Source organism: Chaetura pelagica, unplaced genomic scaffold (assembly GCF_000747805.2).
Source record: "Chaetura pelagica isolate M959 unplaced genomic scaffold, ChaPel_1.0 scaffold99, whole genome shotgun sequence".
In the NCBI taxonomy this organism is placed as follows: domain Eukaryota; kingdom Metazoa; phylum Chordata; class Aves; order Apodiformes; family Apodidae; genus Chaetura; species Chaetura pelagica.
The window spans coordinates 1,495,151-1,507,555 of record NW_009954539.1 but is presented as its reverse complement, the minus strand read 5'-3'; the positions used below and the strand labels follow the sequence as shown (position 1 = coordinate 1,507,555).

Genomic DNA, 12,405 nt, shown 5'->3' with positions numbered 1-12,405 from the left:
GAATGAAAACAGTCTTAAAAGCACCGTAAGTGAAAAAAAGTAAATGTTCCACTGGACCCTAGAGGATGCCTCACTGCATTACTCAAAAGCATCCTCTACATGTTTGCCTGACTAAGCAAACTTATTCCTCCTTCAATCAAAAAATCTTTTCACACCAGCCTGCAGTGCAAGGAAGGATGAAGCAACAGACTGTGATAAGATTGTGAATATCCATTTTCTCACCGCAGACACTTCTTAAGCTCCCTTTGAAACAGCAGGGTGACAGAGAAACTCAGTTATGTCCTGAAACTGCTAAGAGTCTGAGTTGTAGACAACATGATGTGTACAAACATCATTTCATATGAGATTCTTTGTATCCATATTGTTATTTATGAGAAATTAAAGCATAGCCTTAAGAGACTTTAAAATGTAATAGTCTATCTTACAATGTCAAACTCCAGCCAACTTCCACACCTGACGAAAAACCCAAAACATTTCAAAGACCCCAACCTCACTGATACCATAACCACAAACAGCTAAAAGGTGAAAATGAACCACCAGTTGTTAAATAGCAGTTGGATATTCACCCCCACCCCCAATACCTTGCACGTGCTGCTTCCACTGCAAGAGCGAGCAAGTTGCCTTCCCCAGTAGCTGCACACTGTGTTAAAGCAGAGAGACACTGCTGGACTGCTGCCTGATCTCTAGTAGCCTTCACCTGAAGTGAGGGAGAGAAAAATTTAGTTAAAACAAACTACAAACTGACCTGGGAAGTTGTCTGTGCAAGACTTTTAAATATTAATTCTGAAGGCTTGGAATTGAAAATTGTCAATATATGCTGTATATTTCAACACGATTAGAAGTAAAAAGGTGTCTCTAAAATAATTTCATCTACATTTTTACTAATTTTGAAAGGTTACACACATTTACGAGACTATTTAAAATACAATGATTAAGACCAAATGAACATAACAAAAAACATTTTTGTTTGGATTCTAATACTGTGCTTCCTGGGATTTTCCATCAGCCTCCACTGAAGTTGAACAGAAGTGTAGCTTCTCTGCTAAAGACTAGAGCAGACACTTGGAAATCTGAGGGTCAGGTTTCTGGGAAACCTCCTTTATTCATGTTCTATCTGCAATTACAAGACCTTTGATTCTTAAGAAGGAAGTTCCCACCTTATTAATCTTCTCGATCTGCTTGCTACGGACTGAAGTGTTATCAATAGCCAGAACTTCGACTGTCTCCTCTTTCTCTAGCTGATGCTTGTTTACTCCAACAATTACTTCTGACCCTATTGCCAGAAAACAAACAGAAACTCAGAATAGATTGCAAACTACTGTGAAAAGACACAATCGTAACAGGACAAGAAAATTTTGAGCATTATAATGCAGTGTTTTACTTTATAACTGTATACATTTCAAATGCTTAAAATTTGCTCTTACAGGAAGGACTTAATCTGTATTTTCCATATTTTATGATTAGAGATCACTAGATGCATGACCATTCAACTCAGTGAATGGTCAGAAAAAAAGTTTAAATAAAATAATATTTATCTTACAGAGTGATTTAGTAATGAGTCACTAATATACATTAGCTATTTTTCTCTTTTTTAAGTTTACATAACTGAGTCTTACAGAATTAAGCAGAAGTGCTGGTCTCCTGCACTGCTTTGCATTTACCTTTCTGATTTACCACATAAGTAAAAAAGTGAAGTTCCTATCTAAAAACACTCCATATTAATAAACATCAACTTATCATCTTGGAAAACTGTTTTTAAACTTTCAGCAAGTACGGACTTAACAACCATTTTTATTTGCAATGCTTGGTAACTTTCCTACACTTTCCAAAGCAACATGAAGTAATTTACCTTGGGAGAGGAAAATCAGTACTTGCTTTGATTATTCTTTATTGGTCTTAATTATACACCTGCTTCAGAATTATCCTCCAAACAAAAAAGTTCATATAGCTTCTTTCACATTCACATTATCCCTAGTTTCTGTTACTGGACTGCTGATGGAATATAGGCTACAAAAATAAGCACACATGTATATACATATACACAAGCATATACACTTCCACCTATACTTACTATATGTGTATATATGCATATACATTTCTACACATATATCACAAAGAACGGGTTGCATCTAAGCTGAGGGCATTTTTTGGTCTTCAGGAAGAATGTGCAGTTTTCAGGCAAAACCAGAAATTTGGCCAGTCAGTATCGCCATCTGCTGGCGGTCACGCTTTTAAATTCAGGATTCACAGATACAACATAGTAACAGAAATTAAGCGATTCACTGTTGAAGGCCAAAATACTCCTTGAAAATACTCTTTCCAGTGCTTTGCCTAATCTAGTCTTGAATATATCAAGCAAGACTGTTTTCATACTGGTACTGTATTCCATGCATACTATCACTTTCCAAAGAAGAAAAAAAACAATGAAGATGTGTGCAAAAAAACTTTGGAAGACTGGCAGTGTTCCTTTCTTTCATCTGCCTGCTCCCTACCAGAATCAATCCTGGCTTGTCTTCGGGCTGCACACTCTTCAATGCGAAGCTTGGGAATCCCCTCAGCAACAGCTTTGGCCATTCCACCCATTTCTTCAATCTCCTCAACAAGCTGAGAAACCAAAAGGATTTAGAAAATAAGTATTAACAAGGTTCACAAGATGAGCTTTGCACTTGTACTGCCATCCACATTTTTACAATCTGGTGTGCTAAGAGTCTGTTTACTATCTCTGTGTCTCTGACTACACGTTGTGGTATAAATTAAGAGACTTCTCAAACAAAAGAGCATTTTTATTACCAAAACTCCATGAATTCAATACCAGTGTATGGCATATTTTCAACCAGTAACACCTATGGATGAGAAGGCTTAAAATATGAGACCTTGACTCTGAACTGCCTTCTGCCTGCCAGTCAGCCCTTATGGTTACATGTATGCAAACACAAAAACATTGAAAAAAGTCAGGGTCAGCTCTCCAATCCTGAGGGCAAGTGGTCTGGCATGGTTCAGCTCTCAGACAGCAGAAGCCCATCCAACTCCAAACCAGGGTGACTGTATTCAAACTGCCTACTGAAAGTGTCCATCAGACCATGCCTGGCACTGTCTAAAGGAGTCCCACTTAACAATTACGTAAAAAACACATGTCAGATGCTGTTGTGTCAGTACAGCCACAGGCTAGGGCTTGAGCCCATGTTAGCTTATTCATTTGGGCCTTTGCATAAGAGAGTAATTTGCTCTAAAGGAGAATCACTGGGTTTAGCTGTAGGCTAGACATGCAAGCATGTATCTTTATGCTTGATTGCCACCAGTCAGACTACTGCTGCACAGTACTTTTCACATGCAAGTAATGGCTGGCAGCTAAAAACATAATTTTAAAAAATATTTGGATCCAACAGAAGAATTTCCTTTAAAATTCTGCACAAAAGTTGAGCATGGTCAGACAACTGCCTGCCTACATGCCTAGCTATAAAACTTTGCTTTCAATAACCCCTAATTTTAAAGTCTCAAACAGATCACCACAGGCATGAGCAGGCATGTCACTAAGTAGGTTGGTTTCACTCTTTCTTCTGTTGAACTAGTTTTTTTCCTTACACATGAAAGAGAAATCCCAGTGGGAGTCTTCAGTGTGCAAGAGACTTTAGAGGGCTCGATTATTTGTTGCACACTGGGATATTTTCCTTTTGAGCATAGTCTGCTAGAAGCCAGAAGTCTCTCTTTCTTGAAATATACACTGTATTTTTGTAAAGTTAATTAACAATGAAATCACTGAAGTGTTAAGCGTAAAATACTTCCCTCTTTTGGAGGTACCAAGTTATCAAATAGTCACTTAAAAAGCATGTGTCAGAACTCCTATACCTGAAATGTTGTCAAGAAACATAAAAGGTTGTGCAAACTGACCTTTAAAGCAGCTTCATAGACATCGTTGGTGAGGCACTCCATGAGGTAAGAACCCCCCCAGGGGTCAGCCACTTTAGGAATACCTGACTCCTCTTGAATGATGATCTGTGTGTTCCGAGCAATGCGAGCACTCTTCACTGTAGGCAAACCCAAGGCTTCATCAAATGAATTTGTATGCAGAGACTGTGTGCCTCCAAACACTGCAGCCATGGCTTCGATAGTAGTGCGGATAACGTTGTTGAAGGGATCCTGGAAGAAAAAGGAGAGCTCTGAAGATCAAAGGTTCTGCTGTGAGGCTGAGGTTAATCACACTTATACTACTGCAATGAAATGAATGCAAGATTCCCCAATGAAACATTGTAATCATAACAAAAGCTGAAAAAGGAGACAGTTAATAATAAACATCCAATCAAACTTATATATAGTTTAGCAGTATCTCAGAGAAAGAAATTAATCCATAAAGAAAGTCAAAATTATCAGTGTTATGAGTAAACTGGTCAAGATAACAAAGCAAAGCCTGACATATATTTAGTGGTGTTTCAATGAACTTAAGGAATCCAAGTTGGAGAGGATGGAACAGGTAGTCCCAATGTCCTCCATCCTCGAATTCAAGAATTCTCAGAGCAGTGAGTAGCACATCTGTAAGACATCTGTTACTAGTCAAGATCTGTTTCGGAAATAAATGTGCTCAATATTTTCATTAATGACAGCATTACATAAAGGTAGGAATTACAGCTCAAATTTGCTGGTGCTATAAAATTGAAAGGTAACTATGGGAAAACTGGCATATTAACCAAAACAAATGGATAATATGGGGTATGAGGTACAGAAACAGAGTGGCTATCACAGAAAACAAACTCAGCATTTACGTCAAAAAGTTTATCTGCTCTTTTCAGACATCTAGACTGTTGAACTGTATATATGTGCCTCTACAGTGAAAGAGGAGCTATCATGATCTCCCAGGGGTGATTTATGTTCCTGAGATGGAGAGAAGAATCACACACTGCAACTGCCTGTCTAATGTGATTCTTGAGGGAATTTCACAGTAGCTTAGACTGCATACCTAATTATTGACATGCTTAGTTAGGATGAAATGTGTCAAAAATAATTAAGAGCTATCGATGTAATAGGACCTTGAAGAAGGCAAAATTAATAATGAGATCTGCAAATCATGTTATTTTCCATAGAGAAATTGAATCAATTTGTAAAATCAAATTGATTGAATCAATATCACTATTTTACAAGGGCACGGTAATTCTACCTACACTGGAGTCTATTTCTGGTTCAAGTATTCCATTTAAAGAATTACACTAAAATGTGATTTGGATAAGCAAGAAAGTAAAATCTAATTTATGAGTGGATACTACCTAAAGGCAGGCTAAAGGAAAATTCATTTGCTCTCTGAAATTTAAGGAGTAAACACAGGACACTTAGGAGCTATATTAAGATAAACAATATTTAGACAGGAAAAAATTGTTATGATCCTGACAGAATTAATTTATGCTGGACACTGGAAGATGGTTGAACATAATTTTGGTAATATTAATATTTTTGCACTCATGCAATACTTCCAATTGGGGAACTTGCAAAGGCTACTGTTCAGAAAATTCCACTGGATTAGTTTTACTGCATTCCTGTAATGTAAGTAAACATTACATTTGCTTTAAAAAAGAAGAATAAAACCAAGGCACAAAAACCAAGTTGCAACCACAACCTAAAAATAACTCACATTGCATGACTTGGAATCAGAGCTGGAATCCAGCTCTGACCTCACGTGGGAAACTATATGCAGTCTGATGATTTGTTTTCTTGTTGTGATGTAACTCAACATGAAGAGCAGCTGGTGCACTCAGTTTCAAAAGAGCAGATAAGCTGCAGCCATTACTTCACTCTTCAGCAGTGAGTCAGGGGCACAACTGATTTCCTCAGCTGCTCAAATGAATCCTCAAAGCCAGTGACCCTGAAGAAAAGATGCCTCTACTTCCTCATTCAGTTGCATTTTTAAATAACTTAGAGGACAAATCCAAGAGAGCTTCACCCTCTGAGTTTTGAATTAATATAAGCACCTCTCAGCAATTCTCTCTCTACTCAGCAGGTTTGGATCCTACTCTCAATTCAGTATGCACTAGATGGTGAGCACACATACTTAAGACAATGATTCCAGAATGAAAACAAAACCAGTCAATGAAAAGTTAGGCACAGAGACTCTGCCTATCACCAGTGGAATCCTTTTGTGAATACACTCTCAAGTTTTTAGTTTCTGCCCTTTTTCCTGAGTGCTGCATGACAGTCCAGAATACTGAGATAGTTCATGAAGCAGCATTTTGGAAAGCAATGCTGCTGGCATTCAACAAAAGCTTTTGTGTTACAGAAGTAAAGGATGTACCCAAAGCTAGTGTGTGCATGTGTCAGACCAAGACAAGCTGTCTCCTTCAGAAAGCTGCATCTTTACGAGCAAAATGAGCAGCCCTGTTCAAGAGAAAGAACATACTTAAATTAGGAAGTTAATGTGAGTCCAATTTCTAACCTGTTCAGTGAGTGACCAGCCTGAAGTCTGACAATGAGCTCTCAGCAGAAGAGATTTTGGATCCTTGGGCTTAAACATTTTCTCTATCAAGTGAGCCCACAACCGCCGCCCAGCTCTCAGCTTAGCTATTTCCATATAGAAGTTCATGCCAATTCCCCAGAAGAAGGAGAGCCTTTAATAAAAGCACATGAACAGGATAAAACATTTAAACATTCTAATAACTCTCTTTTGGTAAAGAAGTCCTACAGCAAGCCCTCTTCTTAAATTACTTTTACAGATATTTCCTTTTTATTTTGAGAAAATTTGCAACTGTAAACTGAACTGTCCAAATCTCCCCTCGTTAAGCATTTTTCCCAAATATTTCAAAATAATACTAATGAAAAAATCCATTAACAGTACAGCATAAAAGAACTGCAAGAGCTCTTGCTGCATTCTGGAGTCCTAAAGCTACAACTGTATTAGATATAACAGCTTAAAGATCCTCTTTCTGACCAAGAGACAAATTGTCACAACAGATCTTGACAATGCTTGGGCTCGTGCATGAGCCTTATTCAGTTTATTACTGCGGATGCTGTCTAAGTGTCTGTTGCACCAGATTTATTTTCCTACTGCTGAAACTGTGTAACTAAATCATGTCTGCAATGTGGGCACTGCCAATATTGCTTCTATGTATAAAAAATACTAAATTTGATATTAAACTCCAGAGGTTTTACCAAAAGTGAGTTTTATACTTGCATGTTTCTTCAGCTCACCTGGGTGCAAATTCATCAATGGTAAGGCCAGCCTGAAGTCCAGTTCTGCAGTACTCCAGGCCATCTGCTATGGTATAAGCTAATTCCAGAATGGTGTCAGCTCCTGCCTCTTGCATGTGGTACCCACTGATTGAAATGGAATTAAATTTCGGCATATACTGCAAAAATAAAAGACAACATGGTAGAGAGCAAAAGAGGGGATCAGACAGTTGTTCTATCAACATTCACAAATAATCCACTCTTTGTAGACTGCAAATACAACCTGTCTCTATTAAGTGGTGTTTGCAGATGTTCACTTCACATGCTTTTGCCTCTCTGCACTATTCATTGAGCTTAACCTGTCATCCACCATAGCAAGTATGTTCCTCGATTACAGCCTGTGTGCCATCTCTCCAACAAAAAACACAACTAAGAAAACAACTGGTACTACAGGACTTCAGTCATCAGTTGAGGACTTCATTCCTTTCACTATCTCCTTCTCATTATTAATTTTGCAGAAGATCTTAAAGATTGCTTACCTCTTCACTCCTGCTTACAGCTGTATAATACTTCTTAACTAGGGGGCTTCTTACTTTCTGTGCAAAGAATAGCCTGTGTGTTCCTTGTCTCCAGGTTTCATGGCATAACTTCAGGCTTAGGCTCATCTTAATCTGACTTTGATTTGGACTGACTTAAAAATCTTCACATTTATGCTGTGATTTGGGATCTTAACTTCTCCTCACAGCCCTTTCCTCAACCACATCATTCTTCACTATGACAGATCTTCCCATCTTCTGCTTTGTTCTCCAAAGTGCCTCATAAATAGTTAATTAATACCTTTGAGGTGTACTGGAAGATGTCAGCAATAATCCGCATGGATGGTTCTGGGGGGAAAATGTACGTATTTCGGACCATGAACTCCTTCAAGATGTCATTTTGGATTGTCCCTGTCAGCTTGGCCTGAGGCACTCCCTGTTCTTCTCCAGTTACAATGAACGTTGCCAACACAGGAATCACTGCTCCATTCATTGTCATAGACACTGACATTTTCTCTAAAGGAATTCCATCAAAAAGGATTTTGGTGTCTTCCACTGTATCAATGGCAACTCCAGCCATTCCAACATCTCCTCGAACTCGTGGATTGTCTGAATCATAACCACGGTGGGTGGCTAAATCAAAAGCAACAGATAATCCCTGCTGGCCAGCTAAATGAGTAAGAAGGAAAAAAAAACAAACAACAAACCACAAGAAAAAAACAACAAAGAGAGAGAATCAGAAGTGCTGAAGAGAGTTAGTCACATTAGAACTGGATTTAAATGTATTAGTTCCATCTCACATGATCTAGGCTTGGACAACAAACCAATTTGTGATGTTAAACACTGTTCCATCCCCAAACTTGTTCAAGGTCTTCTAGTCTTAAATATTATGTGAAAAGGCCCTTCTAGCTCAGCCACAAAATAAGCTTACTACTTAATAATAATTTAGCTACAAGTTATAAATGTGCACAGACAGGGCTTATATACAGAAATTCTGCTTAGCTTAGCTGGAAAAAAAAGTGTGATTAACTACATCATGTTACCTTCTCTTTATCACAAATTAAACACATGCACACAGATTGTTACCCTGGCTCTAGTGATGTATGTTATTTATTCGTAAGGGGAAGTGGTGCGTTACTAAATTTACAGGAGAAAAGAATTACTCCTATAAAGCAGTGAAGGGGAGAGTCAGTGTTCTTGGCAAACCTATTGTTCCAAACTGAAAGCAGTTCACAGAATCACAAACTATTAGATGTTGGAAGGGACCTCTGAAGATCACTGAGTCCAACCCCCCCTGCCAGAGCAGGACCAAAAAAACTAGGGCAGATCACTCAGAAAGGCATCCAGACAGGTCTTGAAAGTCTCCAGAGAAGGAGACTCCACAACCTCTCAGGGAAGCTTGTTCCAGTGCTCTGTAACTCTCACAGTAAAGTTCTTTCTCATATTGAAGTGGAACTTCCTGTGCTCGAGTTTGAGTCCATTGCCCCTCCTTCTATCACAGGCTCAAGTGAAAAGAGGTTGTCCCTGCCTTCTTGATGCCCAGTCCTCATGTATTTATAGACATTAACTACATCCCCCCCTCAGTCTTCTCCTTTCTAGACCAAACCTCTTCTACCAACAGGCATTCAGCCTCTGACCAGCACTGCTGTTCCTGAAATAATTTCACCTACTGCATCTGCAATCAGCTTCTCAGCATCACCAGAGTGCTCTTTAGATACCAGCTGTCATCTCTGATCTAAAAAGCTAGGTGTTAGCTCTGAAGAAAAATGGCAAAAATGTAAATTTATACCTAGTTTCAAGTAACAGAAATTCCAGCAATTATGAGAACTGAAAAATTTATTCTCAAATTATATAGAGATTTTAAATTAATTATTTAAAATGCTTTATAAATACGTGGGACAGATTCAGAATCTATGCTAAATAATTAATTACTGATACATCCATTAACACAAAAAGATAAAATTACAGTATCACTATGTCAAAACTCAAATAAAGATGAAAAATTCCTGGCAGCAAACATTCTTGAATTACTGAGCTGTGCCACCAGCTAACCCAAGTGTTAGCACGTCTGCTTCAGAAGCAATGCTCAGGAGAAAGAGAATATTCAGAACAATCTTTCTATTGACATGCTTGTTTGTGAACCTCTAATACCCTGTAATTACAGTTTCTTAATTTACTGAGTTTTATAAATGGAAAGAATCAAGAACACTTGCAAAGATACTGCAGCAGCTTATATTGCTTCATCTTAGCTAAACATGATACCACAGAAGATAAAAAACCCAAACAACTCTTCCCCCCCAATCTAAACAGTTATGTTCTGAGTAGGAGGCACGGTAAAGTGGAATAGTGTCACGGACGTATTCTTGAGAAAGCAACTTCCAGTGGTCTGTTGTTTTGACTTAAAACAATTGCAAAGATGTATGGCTGGTGTAAAACTAATGCTTCAGCCTATCAAGAACAACCGCTTAGTAGTAGATTTATAATGCCTAACTTAACAGTATATTCTGATGATGCTCTGGCTATCAGCTAAACAAATAGCTGCAAATCACAAAACTCCACAGAAATATTGGGAAAATTGCTCTCAGATAAGGAAAATACCAATACTTTTAGGAAGCTGGCTTTACTAATACACCATGAATGATACCATTCATATGTATTTATGACTTCATGCAGAATTTATAATGTGAGATGGAAATCCAAATTGTCCCAATGCCAGAACACCGGAAGTTTAGCTAAGTGATGAAGTTTAACTGTTTTTTTTCCCCCCACTACAATCTTCTTTCATGGTCACAAAATGAGTGAAAAGTGCTCCATGATCTCTGCTGGTTTGACCCTGGGATGCAGCCAAATTATGTCTAAGTTTGCAGGCAGAGTAACTAAAAATAGCATTTAACACTACAGCACCACTGGGAAGATCCTATCAGAAACCACAACTCACAAGGTGGAATAACCACATTTGCCATGTAATTAGCCCCATGAATGTTGCCCATTGTTTTGCGATGCAATGTTTTTTCCCTCAATCAGTAGTCTAACCTTTAATGTTGTCCTTGTAGAACTTATTGCTCTCCTCCACTGTACTGAAGCCAGCATATTGGCGGATGGTCCACGGCCTGTATGTGTACATGGTTGGGTAGGGACCTCGAGTGAAAGGTTTCACCCCTGGCAACTCCTCAGGGAGGTCTTCCGTGTCCCTTTTGGAGTATAAGGGCTTGATGTCGATCCCCTCTGGGGTGTGCCAAATTAATTCCTTTGGATTCTTGCCTTTCAGCTGCTTTTCAGCAAGGGCAGCCCACTCGGGGTGCAGCGGCTGCCGGTGCAGCGAACGCCAGGCGGGCCAGCAGGCTGGAGGCTGTGCCAGGCAGGAGCAGCGGCCGGGCCGCAGGCGCAGGAGAGCATCCTTGGCTCTCAGCATGTCTGTCCCTGGGGAGTTATGGTGTCAGCTGAAGGAAATAAAAACACGTGTTTCGCATTATCGTGTGAATCCAACACGGGAGAAGTCAGTATGGAGAGGTCAAGCAGTTTTGCTAAAACCAAAACAATTCTGCAGGAAAAAACTAAGTGTGTAAAGCAGAGTTTGGGAAAAATCTTGTGTTTCCCTCCAGCTAAGGAAGACATTCCTACAACTCATCTACACCCACACATGAAATGTGCAACTTATTTCAGTCCTTAAGCAGCACCATCATTAATCAGCCACTGAAAAGTCAGTGTTAGCCATGAAGGCAGCATGCCTCGCTACCTTCTCACCTTCCCACCTCTCTCATCTCTGGCTTTCTTAATGTCACAGAAGGACTCTTAGCATCAAAGAGGCACTCTGAAGGAAGTGGACTGTCAGAAAATCACTGACAGATCACACACTTTGGAAAAAGTGGCTTTGGCTGGATGAAAATCAGAGATATACTGACAAAGAAAGGAGAAAGAAAACGTGGTATGCAAGAACATGGGGATAACAAAATGGCAGAGCCCATCCCACTGTGCATGAGACCGATGTGGGGGACAGGCTTAGTAACTCCTGCAAGCTGTAAGCTCCTTTGCTCCTGCTGTCCATGCCCTATGCCTGTACTTCCTTCCCAAGCCAAGAACATTTTAGCTTGGCTCTAATAGCTGGTGTCTCTGCCTCAGCTCCTTCACAACTCCCTGGAAATTGCCTTCCTTTATGAGGAAGTCTACATAAAACTGGAGAGCATCTCTGTCACTATTACAGTGCTGCAGCAACATACTCCACAAACGTGGTTTAATAATATACGTGCTATATATGGTACACATATACCCTGATGAGCATAAAGGAGCATCAGACGAGCACTGTTTCCTGCAGAGACGTGATCCTGCAGCCAGGATGGAATCAGGGAATCGTTCTAGTTGGAAAAAACCTTTAAGATCATCGAGTCCTATGATTAATCTACCGAGTTCAGCGGTAAACCATGTCCCCTAAGCATGGTTTAGCACAACTCTATGTGTTTTAAATACCTGCAGGGATAGTGATTCAACCACCTCCCTGGGCAGCCTATTCCAGTGTTTAACAACCCTTTCAATAAACAAATTTATCCCAATATCCAAAGGCAAACTCTGCCTTCGCTGCTTCACGGCTCCCAACGCGACGCCCCCGTTCCCGCGCCGCGAAGGAACCACCAAGCTGCCCTGTCATCCCCACCACCCCTCACACCACAGCACCCACAGCCGGAGGGGGAGAGAGACCAGAGAGCACCGTTCCCCGGCCCGGCCGGGC

At 39.8% G+C, this 12,405-nt stretch overlaps 1 protein-coding gene across 1 annotated transcript in view; it reads right to left on the bottom strand.

Annotated features, from left to right (window-relative positions):
- MUT (methylmalonyl CoA mutase) overlaps nucleotides 1-11,125 on the bottom strand; it is a 17,018-nt gene extending 5,893 nt beyond the window's left edge. The window contains exons 1-8 of the mRNA XM_010004890.1: nucleotides 10,716-11,125; nucleotides 7,984-8,351; nucleotides 7,168-7,325; nucleotides 6,416-6,587; nucleotides 3,889-4,137; nucleotides 2,493-2,604; nucleotides 1,158-1,273; nucleotides 582-697 (exon numbers count right to left, since the gene is read on the bottom strand). Coding sequence (XP_010003192.1) covers nucleotides 582-697; nucleotides 1,158-1,273; nucleotides 2,493-2,604; nucleotides 3,889-4,137; nucleotides 6,416-6,587; nucleotides 7,168-7,325; nucleotides 7,984-8,351; nucleotides 10,716-11,094 — 1,670 coding nt within the window. The 5' untranslated portion in view covers nucleotides 11,095-11,125. The remainder of the gene's footprint in view (nucleotides 1-581; nucleotides 698-1,157; nucleotides 1,274-2,492; nucleotides 2,605-3,888; nucleotides 4,138-6,415; nucleotides 6,588-7,167; nucleotides 7,326-7,983; nucleotides 8,352-10,715) is intronic.
- Nucleotides 11,126-12,405: the final 1,280 nt, after the last annotated feature.